The 16,658-nt window shown below is 32.7% G+C and overlaps 3 protein-coding genes across 7 annotated transcripts in view; 2 read left to right on the top strand and 1 right to left on the bottom strand.

Annotated features, from left to right (window-relative positions):
- Window positions 1-2,083, bottom strand: part of LOC120351314 — a 97,390-nt gene extending 95,307 nt beyond the window's left edge. For 2 of the 3 annotated variants that reach the window (XM_039428101.1, XM_039428105.1), the window contains exon 1: window positions 1,880-2,039. The gene's annotated coding sequence lies outside the window, so the exon portion shown is untranslated. Of the gene's footprint in view, window positions 1-1,879 lie in introns of all 3 variants that reach the window. The other variant, XM_039428106.1, reaches the window with a different exon arrangement.
- LOC111053162 (classical arabinogalactan protein 9-like) overlaps window positions 1-7,276 on the top strand; it is a 37,971-nt gene extending 30,695 nt beyond the window's left edge. Inside the window, exons 1-3 of one of the 3 annotated variants that reach the window (XM_039428100.1) lie at window positions 2,286-2,439; window positions 4,984-5,489; window positions 6,141-7,276. In XM_039428100.1, coding sequence (XP_039284034.1) covers window positions 2,434-2,439; window positions 4,984-5,489; window positions 6,141-6,327 — 699 coding nt within the window. In that variant the 5' untranslated portion in view covers window positions 2,286-2,433 and the 3' untranslated portion in view covers window positions 6,328-7,276. Of the gene's footprint in view, window positions 1-2,285; window positions 2,440-3,510; window positions 3,816-4,983; window positions 5,490-6,140 lie in introns of those variants that run through there. The other 2 variants (XM_022340013.2, XM_039428099.1) reach the window with 2 other exon arrangements.
- Window positions 7,277-7,633: 357 nt separating this feature from the next.
- On the top strand, window positions 7,634-12,043 carry LOC111053159. Its single transcript, XM_022340010.2, has 2 exons — window positions 7,634-8,834; window positions 10,462-12,043. Exons 1-2 carry the CDS (start codon window positions 8,790-8,792, stop codon window positions 11,476-11,478), a joined length of 1,062 nt encoding a protein of 353 aa, XP_022195702.1. The 5' UTR covers window positions 7,634-8,789; the 3' UTR covers window positions 11,479-12,043.
- The last annotated feature ends 4,615 nt before the right edge of the window (window positions 12,044-16,658 follow it).

The raw sequence follows: 16,658 nt of genomic DNA, 5'->3' as shown, positions 1-16,658 counted from the left end.
TAGAGAATCACAAGAACATAACAGAATTCAAACTGGAATGTTGCAAGATATCTACATTTCAAAGCTACAGTGACCTCTTCTCCATTAATTACCGTACATCGCCTGTCTGTAGCCGGATATTAGTATTTTATTGTGATATCGATGTGTGTATTCTTAATGATCCTTCTCATTGATGAACAAATTGAGATTTAATTTGTTAGACCTATTCACCGATCTCAGAGAATAGAGGTACAAAATAGAATATTCTGTTTCAAAATTGTTATTTTGTCATCACCATGTTCAATGATTAGACGATGATATCTCCAGGCAGTAGCCTATATGGCGATGCTGCTCAATCTAATTCAAGAATTTTTTCCATGAACATGATCGGCTCTATTCATTGATATAAATTCTTCTGAGCCGAGTGAAAGCAGTTTGGTACAATAAATAAGGAGATCAGATTAACAGATAAATTCGGCTAGACAAAATAATTGGAGTTTATTACTTTGGAAATAATAAAATGAAGTCTTTAATTTACAATTGAGTACCGTACCTATCTTATATTACTCTTCAAAGAACCGTATATAGGCTAAGAATAAGTTCATAATATTGTCTCCTGACCTGTGAAGTAATGAGCCTCATGCTGTGATTACTGAGATTTATCATTATTGTGTTTGAGTGTAGGCTGTACATGTAAAGACTGTAAATCTGTGAATGTTTATATTGTTTAATAATAATCCCAACGACCAACGTCTAAATTAAGTGAAATGAAGGTGAGATTTCAACCATCTTGTTTTAGATCTATTTGAACTTTCAAAAACAATAAAAAGCATTGAAAATCAATTTTGCACATCTAACAATAACAATAGAAATTCTAAAATACATTAGAGAACCTGTAAATCCTGAATCGTAAAGTTTAAATGTTTATGGAGTTGGTGCTGTTAATTTGAGCTTTCAGCAATATTTACGGTACCTACCTATTTTAGTAGAATATCTTCAGCCATTTTAGATTGGGTTGCTGAATTTTCATGGAATATAAGATAATTTTACATAGTTTCTAATAAAAATATTCCTCCAGGGCTACTAAATTTCAAAAACTTGAAAATGGAGTAAATATCCGAAACTGGTTGTTTTTTATTTTGCTATTTATATTAAAAAGTTTTTAAAAGGGTGCGGTACTATGGTATTATTTTTCAACTGATTCTAGGCCTACATAATTTTTTTATTTCTTTGGAACATCTTCTCGAAAAAATCTTGAAACTTGAGTTGATGTGATTAAAAAATCAATAAATCATAGTTATCTTCTTAATAAATGTCAGTTCAACCATCATAAATTAGTTGATCTCATATAAGAATGTTATTTTTATTCATAAAGTTGAAGACAGAAGTTTTACGGTATTAATTTAATGGTTTAAAATTTTGTTTTATATTTATAATGAATGGAGATTTTGACAGGAATGAAAACTACCCAGTCTGAAGATTTTTGTTAAATTTGGTACGGTAGCCTACTGTAGGCAGCTTTCACTTACGGTAATAGTATTATTTTATACCAATAATGAAAAAAACTTCCTTAAAGCATGTTGTGGCATTGTTAGGCAACCAGCTTAAGTGATGAAATTATTTGTGAGTGAGAACCTCCTTATAATATAAAAGGTAGTCTATACTTTTATAAAGACGAGTACCGTAGGTAATAGTCATATCTAGTACGTCAGGAGGTTTTTCTGTAAAGCACTCCTGAAATTTTATTGAACCTGATTATCAGCAGCAAAATAAATCCCAAGTATTCAGAGTGGGTGGAGGGGTAAGGAATATAATAAAATTAAAAAAAAAACACTATTCTCGCAGAGACAATCATAAAGACAATCAAGATGAAAATATAAAGGTAAAATCCGGTACGTACATTTTTTTCCTTTGCTGGAATGCAAGCACACACTAAGGACCCTTCCAAATGGTAACACCTTTGAACTGGTCAAGTATAAAGATAGAATATTCTCCAGATAAGAGCATGATAGTTCTCAGAACAACTGATTTGATAAGCATGGAACGGTATCCGCGTTGCAATCAGAACCAATTCACCAAATGGCACCTGCTGATTATCCATCATCTGTTGCATAAACCAATCTTCCTTGTTGCACGGAATGCGGAAATACATGAGACTGATGCTGAACCTGAAGGACAGGATTCTTGAGACGATAGTGCATAGTGATCTAATTTTAGAAACAGGGCAAAGAGTGTTAGGCTAATATGCGTCAAGGTCAATTAGGCAGTCATGATAGGACATCGCAGCAAGGGTGATGGAGGTGGGGGTTGAGACAACAACGTATTTTCCAACTATCAAACCTCAACTGCCAGTCGCCATATAAATGAACATCGCACCCTGTCAGGCTCATTCACTATTAACTGCTATAGTGTTCATCTCTTGACATCTCAAGTGCATCGTAAACAAGTCCAGCCATGTTTGTGAGTATTGAATCAGTCATCTTGAAAGTGTTTTACATCTTTGATTAGTGTCTGATGTAGCGACAATTTTTTTATAATGAAGTTCATTTATCAGTATATTTATATTTGTTTGTATTTAATTTTCCTCAAAGTGATTAAATATTACCCATATGTCCATTGAAGTGATTCCATCGCATCCATATGTGCACACCGAGATTCACAGCCATTATTTTTATAACAGCATCCCTTAATCCTCTTTTCTATATTAATTCAATGAGATCATTATTTTTTCAAACTATCGGAAACCTATATAGAATTCAAAACTGTAATATGATATTAATCATATTATATTCTAAAATTTTGTTTTATATTTATAATGAATGGAGATTTTGACAGGAATGAAAACTACCCAGTCTGAAGATTTTTGTTAAATTTGGTACGGTAGCCTACTGTGGCAGCTTTCACTTACGGTAATAGTATTATTTTATACCAATAATGAAAAAAACTTCCTTAAAGCATGTTGTGGCATGGTTAGGCAACCAGCTTAAGTGATGAAATTATTTGTGAGTGAGAACCTCCTTATAATATAAAAGGTAGTCTATACTTTTATAAAGACGAGTACCGTAGGTAATAGTCATATCTAGTACGTCAGGAGGTTTTTCTGTAAAGCACTCCTGAAATTTTATTGAACCTGATTATCAGCAGCAAAATAAATCCCAAGTATTCAGAGTGAGTGGAGGGGTAAGGAATATAATAAAATTAAAAAAAACACTATTCTCGCAGAGACAATCATAAAGACAATCAAGATGAAAATATAAAGGTAAAATCCGGTACGTACATTTTTTCCTTTGCTGGAATGCAAGCACACACTTAGGACCCTTCCAAATGGTAACACCTTTTAACTGGTAAAGTATAAAGATAGAATATTCTCCAGATAAGAGCATGATAGTTCTCAGAACAACTGATTTGATAAGCATGGAACAGTATCCGCGTTGCAATCAGAACCAATTCACCAAATGGCACCTGCTGATTATCCATCATCTGTTGCATAAACCAATCTTCCTTGTTGCACGGAATGCGGAAATACATGAGACTGATGCTGAACCTGAAGGACAGGATTCTTGAGACGATAGTGCATAGTGATCTAATTTTAGAAACAGGGCAAAGAGTGTTAGGCTAATATGCGTCAAGGTCAATTAGGCAGTCATGATAGGACATCGCAGCAAGGGTGATGGAGGTGGGGGTTGAGACAACAACGTATTTTCCAACTATCAAACCTCAACTGCCAGTCGCCATATAAATGAACATCGCACCCTGTCAGGCTCATTCACTATTAACTGCTATAGTGTTCATCTCTTGACATCTCAAGTGCATCGTAAACAAGTCCAGCCATGTTTGTGAGTATTGAATCAGTCATCTTGAAAGTGTTTTACATCTTTGATTAGTGTCTGATGTAGCGACAATTTTTTTATAATGAAGTTCATTTATCAGTATATTTATATTTGTTTGTATTTAATTTTCCTCAAAGTGATTAAATATTACCCATATGTCCATTGAAGTGATTCCATCGCATCCATATGTGCACACCGAGATTCACAGCCATTATTTTTTATAACAGCATCCCTTAATCCTCTTTTCTATATTAATTCAATGATATAATTATTTTTCATGTATAAGAAATTGATTAAAGTCTATATTCATTAAAATAGTTTGCGAATTAATCTATTTGAAAATTAATCATATTTATTTACTTCCAATTAAAATTTTGAATTTTGGGGTGAGATGGACACCAACTGAAATGAGCAAACTGTGTAGTTGGTTTTATATTATATTTTTCTTCCAAATCAATGATAAAATATTCATTCTATAAATATGAGACACTTAGACTAGGCCTATTAAAACAATTTTATTGTATAGTGCTACTCAATGGGAGGCTACTATATGTGTTCAATAGTAAGGGAACAGTAGTGCAGTGCTAAATTATAGAATATTTAATGTACGTACCGTATATAATGAGTATCTTTGTGTACTGTGTATGTCTATTAATAAAATAAAATTACACATAGTTTCAATAAAATTACACAAATTATAATATTTCTTCAGTTGCATAATGTTGATAAATGTGTCATTTGACACTTGAAAATCAGCCAAAGCATGTCGTGTTCTAAAAGCCCAAACAGAGAGTAATATGTAGTTTTTTTCCATTAAAGAACCTCTCATGTAACCCTATCAAAATAAATTAGGAATTACATTTTATATAATTGAAAATTATAAATTTCTTTTTTCTTGATAGGCTTATGTGAAAATGTTGATTCTAATTTTGATGGATGAAGACCAAAATAGTATATGTATTTTTTTGGAGACCATTGTTATTATTCTGAAACTTACAGGTAGGTACTCACATTTAATAATTAGTACCCTGAATGGGAGGACTTAACTTTGATAGTTGACGATGTACTACAGATAAAATAATAAACAGCTGAAATATCATTATTATGATGAACCATTTTTAAAAAGTTCTACACACTTTTCACAAATACTAATTGTATAATTTTCTTTGTGCAGGGTTTTCTGATCATAGCCAGCACTATTGCGTTAGTGCATGGGCAGTATCTACCATCCGAGTATGGACCCCCGCCTGGGGGACTGTATACTTCTCCAGCGCCACCTGCTCCAGTCTATTCAGCACCTGCACCACCCCCTCCACCACCCCCTCCACCTGCTCCAGCTCCAGTCTACTCAGCACCTGCCCCTCCACCACCACCACCTCCCCAACCACCTGCTCCAGCACCAGTCTATTCAGCACCTGCCCCTCCACCTCCACCACCCACACCAGCACCAGTCTATTCAGCACCTGCCCCTCCACCACCACCACCACCTCCACCTGCTCCAGCCCCAGTCTATTCAGCTCCAGCACCCACATATGCTGCTCCAGCACCCACCTACTCAGCCCCAGAACAAGGAGCTGGTCCATCTCCAACAGAAGGCTCTGAACTGAAGGGCAATGAAATTGTTCTGCCTCAAAACACAAAGCTCGACATCCGCGACAAGAACGGCCAGTACTCTCATGGGTGAGTAGGCCTACTATCAGCAATATTTTAAAAGCATTGTACTACAATAATAGTCTATGTGTAATTTTATATAATCACATCGGTCATTTCTCTAGATGATATGAAAACAGACTATAGGAATGGGATTAGTAGGTTTTTGTAATTGTTTGATAATCTGCAGAAATACTATTATGAAATGAATTATTTTGCCCAGATTTATTTTATATATTAGATGTTTTCCAAATAAGACCCACTTTGGCAACGTTAAAAACATTTAACTCTGAATTACTCACAATAAAAAATTGGGAGTGATCTAATCTATTTGAAAAACGTTTCAAATAACAGTTTTTTGTGCTTTAAATATGTTTATCCATTTGTATAGTGAATTCAAATCTTGTGAAATGTTATTCAAGTGGGTCAGACATGTAAATATAATATAATGAGTAGGTAGTATCTTGAACAGCTTTATTCTAATGATCTTGATATGAGATCATTATTTTTTCAAACTATCGGAAACCTATATAGAATTCAAAACTGTAATATGATATTAATCATATTATATTCTAAAATTTTGTTTTATTTTATTACATAATCACAACTCTCCAAGGTCAAAATTGTCTATCTTAAGATGTAGTTCCAATGAAACAGCAGTTAATAAATTTCATTTTACAGATTCTCTGACAACCAAGGAACGTCTATCAGTGAGCAAGGAAGCCTTATCTCGACCAATGAGGGATGGGAGTATGTTCTAGTCAAGAAGGGAAGCTATGCCTACACAAGTCCTGAAGGAAAAAGGATAACTGTCAACTACATTGCGGATCAAAATGGATACAGAGTGCTAGGTGAAGATGTTCAATAGGTGCCTATCGAAAATTATAATTATTGGATGACTGCTATACTTTGAAAAATCACTTTTCAAAAAGACTTACTGACATTTTTGCCTATAATGACTGAAGTCATTCTGACACATCTAGTACCTAAAGATTAAATAATCTTACAGGAAAATTCAATCAAAAGATTGCTATGTAACCCACTTTTGTAGGGAAGTATCATTCAATAGAGCAGGTTTCTTCAGGATAGATTTCATTATAGAGTTATAATTTTTGTTTCAGATAATCATTATCTTTGTTCGTCATGTTTGTCATATCTTTAAATTCAATGAAAACATTTTGCCATTCATCATAGATTGTTTTTGAAGAATCAGTTTCTCATTAGCATCTTCGATTCTAGTCATAAAAATGTATAACTTTGCTAATGTTCATTTGATAATACCTCATATAAAATAAAATTATATTAATCATACAATTATTCGCCTATATTATCCTCGCTGTTATCGGATGGACACGTTACTGTCGGTCCCGGCTGAAGTATGACAGTCGTAAGGCCCATTGACGGCTTGAATTATATATTCAGGCGGTGAGACCTTCCCGCAAGGGACTCCCCACCAACAAAAGCCATACGAATTTACTTTTTTACTATCCTCGCTTATTTGAGAGGTTTACAAATCACTGAAAATGTTATCTATTTTTTTCATCTCCTCAGATGAAAACTACATTTGAAAAGTGTATCAATGGTTCTTATTGTAAAAATTTTATTGAAATTGTAAAGAATATGTCAAAATTAGTATAATCTTAGTAAATGAACTATTGTATATAGTATAGAATTCATAAGATATTTATTTATTGAAGGTGCATAATATTTATTGTAAGATTGATCAGTTAACTCTGTCTCAGAGTTGAGAAGGAATTATAATTTAAGATAGAAAATAAGAACACAAATTGTGTAAATAAAATAGTATTTCAATGTTTCTCCCGATTTTCATTATATTTACACAAATCAAATATGAATCTTATGATTGCTCTGGATATTTTTGGGGACTTTCCAGATTCCGTGAGTTGAGTACTATGTAGATTATACTGTATATTAAATATTTATGATTTTTTAGTACCATTTTCTACCATATTTATAGCACGGTAGCATGCATCCATTTACAATATTACAATAATGCATTAGAAGATTAGGAGGTTTCTTGGAAAATCATCTTTTATAAAACAATCAAAAATCCTATTAAAAATCTAATTATTTTTCCAAGTGATTATATTGAGACACGAAATTTCTCTACCAAGCCTAATCAGACACAATACAGAGTGATTCACATAAGGTGTAACAATAGGTAACTTGTTAACAGTTCATTTTACAGAGAACTAAATAGACAACTTCATTTCTTTTTGTAACATTTTAAATTGAAAATTTGGCCGCCATATTCCAAAATGGAGGACAACTTTATTTATTTGAATGGCAACACCAAATTCTTATGAAATTTTTGGATTTTACGTAACATACTAAGACATTAATTTTTTACTCTTGCCATTTTTTTTATAAACCTAACCGTTTCGGATGACCAGCCATAATAAGCTACACTTAATCATATGGATATTGTATCACGCTGGCTTATAATGGCTGTAGCCTACATATCCTAAACGGTTGGGTTTATCAAAAAAAAAAAATGAAAGGAGTAAAAATGTCTTAAAATTCTTTGAAGAATCCAAAAATATCATAGAAAATTGGGGTTGCCATTAAAAAAAGAAAAATGTCCTCCATTTTGGAAGATGGCGGCCAAATTTTCAATGTGAAATGGCATGTCGTGAATAGTCACAAAAAAGAAGGAAAGCTCCCCATTTAAAGTTGGCTGACGGTTCAATGGTTTTTGATATACCGGTGATTAATCATTGAAAAAACTCTATTTTATTGACTTCATGATAAGAATACGTACAAAAAATAGGCCTACCCTCCAGCTCGTAAACCGTTGGGTTTATCAAAAAAATGACAATCGTAAAAATGTCTCAAATTCTATGTAAAATCCAGAAATATCATGAAAAATGGGGGTTGCCATTAAAAAAAATAAAGTTGTCCTCTGTAAAATGAACGGTTAACAAGTTACGGTACCTATTGTTACACCTTATGTGAATCATTCTGTACGGTAGGCCTATATGAATAATATTGATGTAGGCCTAGTGTACGGTATCACCAAAGGGAGGCTCAACCAGCAACACATGCATATGCGTGTCAAAAAATCCACAATCCAATTTATACACAGGTGATAAACCTCACACTATTGAACTATCACAAATAAATCATTGAAATGTGCCAGTGAATAGTGTCTACATTGTGAGGAACAATAACTTATGGAAGCACCACTCAACTTCACATACAATGTATCTTTATCCTCTGCGCAGTCGAGGCAAGTTTGAATGCTGCACAATTATTGCATTATAAAACGGAGCTATTATTGTTCTAAGAACTGTCTTTGATTTTGTCATCATGAAAATTATCTTATTGCAGCTTCTATCTATATTATGTCTCTCGGTGAGTTTTCCAATTTAACTCAAATGATACATATTTATCACAACAGCTACAATAATACTCTAAGGTGAGTATTGACAGTGTGACAGGCCCAAAATGTTTCATTATTATTATTCAAATTATGTTCCAAGTTCTATACGTACCATACGATTTTTTTTCTTTGCATATGATTTGCAAACTGTCATTGATGAGTATGAATTGTTATACACTGTTATACAACAGAATAAAGCTCTAATATTAGTCAGATATACATATTTAATGATTTGATAATAGAACAGACTACCTAAAACGTATCTTACCAATAATCAAATTGCTGATATTGAACAAGAATTTATTTCCATTGTATAACTTGGAAACTAAGAGTAATTATTATTAATATTGCAGTTGATAGAAGTTAGCTTATGTTTTTCTGATTAGTATAGGCTACAATGTGTACCTTTCAACTTAAATTTTTAATTTGATATCTTTGAGTAGAATACTGTGTAGTTTGATTTCAACTTGCTTCATCTATGTACAAACCTTTTGCTTGTGAAGAGTTTGAAATACTGTAATTTTAATTACATTCCTTAATAGCACTCAGATCTATTTAGACATTCCTTAATAGCTTCTTACTCAGAGTTTATTTACTCTAATAGAATTGGATGGAAAAAATCATTATTATTAAACGTAAATTTAAACAGAAATAATCAAGTATATAATTATTTCAAGTACAGTATTACTACAAGTGTGAACTAAAACGCCTAAAAGTGTCGCTCATCGCAGAACATTATTCAATAATTATTGCAGAGAAGCACCTCCACTGAATTGACATGATTGAAAATTTATCTCTCGATTCTCACTTTTCTGAACAAAAGTGAGATACCTATTATTATAAACAGATTTGAAATAATGCAAAACTAGTTGAACTTTAAATTTCATTCATCCTTGCTTATTTGCAAATTAAATTTGTTTCCTAATACTCCATAATCTTGAATATCATAACTCATTTTAAGTAAGCATTCGATTGGTGTTAAATTTCACTTTTTCTTTAATCAGGCCTAATTTCAGCAATACACATAATCTTTCTTCATGAAAGTAAACACATATTATTATCTTGAGCAGTCATCAAAATCAATCACCCACATCGCATTGTTCTCCATGAAGATTATTACTTACTTTATGGTTCTAGGGGATGTTACGGTATGAATTTAATATGTACTGCACAGAAAAATATGAAGAAGGAAGCGGTTTTATCTCAGTAGTTCCATTTTATCCTATTGTCCCATAATCATTTTATCTTACTATTCCATTGTAATGAGATACAGAGAGGGGTAGGCTACTTGAGGAATTAACTCCTCTACGCAGAGTCTTCTGGTGTTTCGAAATCCACAAAAAGCTCCAATCATCTTCAATCATCAACTTCCCACGTACCGTACAAGCCCGCAGCTTACACAAGCATGCTTATGCTATGAGCTAAAGATCGTATTAGCATTATCACCCTCAGAAAAAATTCAATTATATTTCGTAGAAATTTCATCAAATTACAATTTTTAAAATGCTTTCTCTTAATCGTTGATCCATATAAGTGTGCTACTATGACTCATCATTTCATTTGCAACTCACATTCAAGTCATCAATTATTGTATTGCAGACTCAAAAGGAAACGAAGGGCGTAGAAGATGTGAAAAATTTCATTGACAAATGCGGTTGGTTCAAGCAAAAAGAGCCAGTAATCATAAAAGTGACTGAGAGAAATAATATTTACAATATTGGAACGAAAGACAAAGATTCTAAGGATGCTCCAAAGTCATTGACAGTTACTGAAAATGGTGGAAAAGATGGTATTTCGACCAGTTCATCACCAGCACCAGTGGCAGAAACTGAAAATGTTATTTCCTTGCAAGATATAGTTGAACAACTCAACAACTTTGAAACTGGAATAACTCAACCATTATCAAAAAGTGCTGACATTGTGGAAGGTGTCAGTAGTGATGTCAAAGGAGCTCCTAATGTTTTACCTCAATCTGATCAGGCTCCGGTTTCGGAAATTTTAGATTCGGCTGATAAAATCATAAAACAGCCATTAATGATGAGTGAGGATATTATTAAAAAAAGTTCTGTCACTGGAAAAGACAGTAGTCCTCCTGATCAAAAATCACTATCTCTTGTTAACTCAGGATCCTCACCTCTAACCGCCATTTTGGAACCACCAAAACAAGTAGTTACCAATCCAAAAGAGCTCTCATCCGTTATTCAGACTCAAACCGTACCAGTACCGGTACCGCCGATTTTATTGAAAAATCCATCGTCGGCAGCAGTGGCACCGCAGCTTCAGTTTCCACCTTCAACAATTATTCCAACTGATATTAAACCCAAACTACAAAGTAACACAGCAACAGTAGTAAATCAAGCTCAACCGCCTACAAATTTCAACAATCAACTGTCAAATCAAGCTTTTAAACCCCAATTCAATGGATTTATGTTTGGAGACATTTTCAATATAATACCCAATATCGTTATACCTCAAATTCAGCAAGCTTTGCCTCAATTTGTACCACCGGTTATATATTCTCAACTACCAAAGTTTCTTACACCAATTCTCCCTCCAATAGTTAGTAACATATTATTCCCATCAGATTCCAATCCCCAAGTACTAAAAAGCAATTGAAATTGCACTGTACTTGACAAAGGATCCTGTAAAAGTAATCTAGATGAAATTTATCCAGATTACAGTATGGTACCTCATCTAATTCAAAAGGGTCATATAGTTTATCCATGTAGCCTATCGCTCAATTAACTCATCAATATTCGATGATAAAGCACTGAGCATTTATGTGTAATAAACATAGAATATTTTTGTACCTATGGTTGGGTATAAAATCGCAGCATATGAGAATTCTTGTAGGGTACAGTAGTAGCTTATAATGTGAGATAAATATAGAATTTCACCCATAGGGTAAGTGGTACCGTAGATATGAATCATGTTTCATAAGGTATTTCCTTTTTATCCAGCAAAATATTTAATGATGTCAATGTACAACCAAGTGTAGGCTACAAGATATTTTTTGTGTATTTTTATCAAAAACATTTTGTTATTGGGATTTTTAAATCCTGTGGTTGGTTTTCTTATCTATAACACAGTGAAGTGCAGTAAAAACGAACACATATGTTATAATTGAGATAAAATAATGTCATAAATCAAATAAAGTCATGTGTGAACATTCTTGAATTTATATGCAATTGATTCTATGAATCCAGCTCAACCATTTGGCCTCTTTTTGAGAAGTATAAGTTGATTTATTTTCAACCGATTCCAAACTTCTAGCAAAGCCTATAATACCTACGGTCTGACTTACGGTACCTCAATTAGTATCGTATAAAATAATGTCATTCTTATTCTATTGAAGGTATTATAGTAGGCTACGGCACGGTATTTAGATGAAAATACTTCTTCTATATTCTTCTTCTATATACCGTGGGCTACGGTACCCACTAACATATTTTATAGGCCTAGCTATAGGCTATAGGCCTATGGAAATTATTCGGAAAAGGTAATTATTTTAGTCAATCATCTTTGTTGGAGACAGATTACTTAAGCTATCCACTTAATTAATGCAGCTCTCATTATAGCTATTATTTTATAACTAACAGGACCAGAGGACTCTGGTGATGTTGATGATGGTGACTCTGGTGAGGACTCTCATTATGCTCTATCAACGCAGCTATCTAAACTAGTAGTTCTGTGAACAGTAGACCTCACGCAGTATTCTCATCCACAAGAACCAGATGTCAACTGTTTCAAATGTTAACAAACTCAGTTCACGTTTGAATTTGTATTTCATAATTATGATATAATTCATCCAGTTCCGTGATGATCTTTCTATCTGATGAAAATTAATTTTTTAGAATAAAAAATATTATAATTTCTCCAGCATTATTCAGTTCATTTCTTTATTTTTATTCACCTATTAAATTAGTTTTTTCGAATGTGAGAATATTGATACTGATGGGGACGCATAATAATACCATGACTGCAAAACAAAATATTGAAACCAAAGACCTTAAAGCTGCGATTAGACCAAATTTATTTCAAAAATGTTAATAGCTCAATCCTTTTAGATTATATTAGATTGAACATAACTTATCATACACATGATGAGCATATGTGTTTGTCAACTTCCGTTCAATCTAATAGAATCTATAAGGATTAAGTTATAACCATTTTGTTAATAACTTTGGTGTAAACCAAGCTTAAAGAAGAATAACTCTTTAATGTCTTTGATTGAAACTATAGACCTTATACAAATACAGTAATAGACTAGCTTCTCCACACATCTGTGTAATCACTTGTCAGCTGATTTATGATGAATAATTCTATAGTCTGATTTTACTCTAATATTGGCATATGAAGGAGGCTTCTTTCTCCTATTATATTATCCTTGAAATGCAAAATTTCCAAAAACCTTGTATATACGTCGACACGCAATTTAAAAAGGAACATACCTGTCAAATTTCATGAAAATCTATTACCGCGTTTCGCCGTAAATGCGCAACATATAAACATTTAAACATATAAATATATAAACATTTAGGTATGCCCCGTTTCACCAACCTTGGTCAAGGCATTTGAACATGGTTGAAGTCTATCAGCTGGTCAAATCAGAAATAATTCGTTCCACCATAGAGAAACGATAGCATGAGCTATTACGCTATTGTTTCTCTATGGTTCCACCAACACCAGTTAAGTTTAAACACGGTCAAACCAATGGTTAAGTTTGAGTGCCGCCGAACGGGCGATCAAATTATTTGAACACGGTCAAAAGACTGGTTGGATCAATTTCCTTGCTTGTTTGTAGGTTACCATATGTTTCTGAAGCAATGAAATATTTCAAAGTTTTTAGTGCGATTGAATTTAGTTGTAGTAAGTTATTTATTAGGTTTGTTCTCGGAATCTTTTAATTGGCAAATTATCATAGTATAGAAAATAAAGGAAGATTTTGAAAAAGGTTTGCTTTACTCTTTTATTACACAGTAGGCCTATTATATTATCCAATCCCTAGGTCAACCTTGCTGCTTCAATGTATCTCATTAGAATTGGAATATTTTTTGTTCATAAAATAATTGTCAAAAATAATGGTGATTTGTAAATAAATTCTTTGTACGAAAGTATTCAATTCATATCTGAAATATTATAATAAATTAATGTAGATGTGTGGCTATACAAAACGTTTGTGTCAGGGGCGTATATAAGAAGGGGGCCCAGGGGGTCTGCCCCAAAATAATGAATATGATGAAAAATCAGTACAGTAATTACACAAAACAGTACAGTAATCTGAATTTTTGACTGCCTGACGGTAAAGTAAAAAGAGCATTCAGCGCAAATTACCCTCTGAATATGATCAGCGAAACTGATATTGAGTATCATGGGGTGTTACTATATTACAGAATTTAATTTGGATTTTCGTTTAAAAATAATTATTAATTCATTAGCATTTGAAAAATTGCAATATCTCAGTAATTTCTATTCATAAAAATCAGATGTAGCCAATAGCAAGCCAGCAAACATGTTGGCCAACTTTAGAAAAGTACAGCTACAAGAGTTGACCATGTTCAAATTTGACCGACGGAGTTTTGATAAATCCGGAGGTTGGTGGAACAGTTGTATGTTTGAACGAGTGATCAAATTTTAAGTATGGTCTAATTGACCATGGCTAGGCTATATTTGATCGAGGTTGGTGAAACCGGGCATAAGAGAAATGCCAAACCGTCGACTTGAATCTTAGACCTCACTTCGTTCGGTCAATTAATCTATATCCAAAGAAACCGGGGTGTCTCAACTTGCAGAAAAATATCCATAGCCTTTTATCTCCAATCGATAGTCGTAGCCCTGATCATTATCGAGGTTCTACAATAGGTACATATATATATTGTCGATTCTTGATAAATTAGTTGAACTATCAACATAAAACCAATCCACCTGTTGCATCCTGTGATTTCGTTGTCGGAAAACCCACTTCATAAAAGAATAATTATGATATGAGTACTTTTAATTGTTGTCTTTTTATTAGATTTCAATTGTTATATATCCATAATATCCATAGTTGAACTAGCTCAGATTCTGTTACTAGTTGAATAATACAATAAGCATCGCCTACTAGATATTTATCTACATGGCCAGAACATACAGCCGATCAGCTGTTCAAAAGCGTACACTTCAACCCATGTTTACATTGAAATCCCTATGTCGAATGGAATTATTCAAGAATAAACGTTAATAATTCAACTGATAACTACTTTTTCGAATAAAGGGTTGTTATTTTATTTTACCAATACAATTTTTATCCTTCATCATGAATTTCAAGGGTAGTAATCATTGAGTTCTCTTAATATTCTTAGTTATTGGTTAACCAATTTGTAGGTTACCCTTGTTTTAAATTAGCTTTTTCAAATTCAAACACGTATTTCTATTATTGTCAAAATATATAGTGTAAAGTTGAGTTGCTTGAGCTTTGAATTAGGCCTACCTATTGTTTTTTCAATTTTGATTACAGTATTGCTCAATTTCTACGAGAGGAATTACAAACATGGCTTTTGTAGTATGCTAATAGTCTATAGCTTTATTAGATTTGAGAAATTTTTAGATTAAACATAATTTTTTTGAAAAGGTAAATTGGTAGGCTATCACTCATTTTATTATATAAGTCACTATTAGAATAAGAATTCTTCTCAAATCATAACAAGAATGGCTTGAAATAGAAAACTTTTGCATTGTAGGTTATTTTTAGTATTAAAACAGAACATACAGTACAGTATTTCTAGCAATATTATTATAAACGAAGATATGTGATCAATGATTATACTGCTAGCTTACTCAGTGAAGGATTTCAATATTCAGCCTGATCCAGTAACTTATATAAATCATTTTTATCGACTAACGGTACCTATATTGATTGCCATCTATTCAAAATTTCAATTCCCAAAAATATTGTTACAAAGTCACCCCAGTTTACCGTATGTAGAATTATCATCACCAATATTCCAGTACGGTAAACCGTATTGTCCCAATTTTCGGGGGTTAAATTTTTAAATAGTTTGCAATCAATAGTAGCCTACTTGAGTTAATACAAATCTTTTGCAATATTTTTTATTGTATTCTGCAATATTTGAAGAGTATTTTTCATTATAAAAAGTTGGTATATTTCTTCACTATAATAAAGATATATTTTTTAAAAATAAGAAACAATGTTAACATAGATTGGGGTCAACGTTAGTAGACAGAACGGCTACTAACTTTGGGTTGGGGTGACTTTGTCTCACCTTGGAAAATATAATTATAGATTTAGACAAAGTGAAACCAATTTTTAACTTTTAAAATGAATAATGACATTGAAAATAAATGAAATCCACTTTGAAAAATGAAAAATTATTTATTGAAAAATATTTTAGTTTCTTCTGCCCAAAAATCTTTTGTAACATCGAGGCATATTGCCTCCAGCTGCAGAATCAGCAAAAAAAAAATAGTTATTTGTGCAACTAGTGTGCAAAGTGACAGTTTGCTGCACCGAAAGAAACGTTTATGCCCGAACTGTAGGCGAGGGCGGAATGGCTTCTTGAGTGCAGCAGAGGAACTCTGTGCACGTATTTCACATTACATTTTTCCTACAGTTACCATTGAATATGAAAAGTGAATAATTATTATGGGTAAAATGATGGCTGAAATCCATAGAATGTTTGTGTGTGTGATGCTGTTATTAATAACCTTAATTCATTTAAAAATTAATAATCCAATTGAAGTTAAAAATTCTCAGCCGAAGTTCTCATTTTTATTCATTCAAGAATCATAAAAAA

This window comes from Nilaparvata lugens, chromosome 5, assembly GCF_014356525.2.
Source record: "Nilaparvata lugens isolate BPH chromosome 5, ASM1435652v1, whole genome shotgun sequence".
Taxonomy (NCBI): Eukaryota; Metazoa; Arthropoda; class Insecta; order Hemiptera; family Delphacidae; genus Nilaparvata; species Nilaparvata lugens.
Note: the sequence above shows the minus strand (reverse complement) of the source record. Positions and strands in the feature narration are given on the sequence as shown.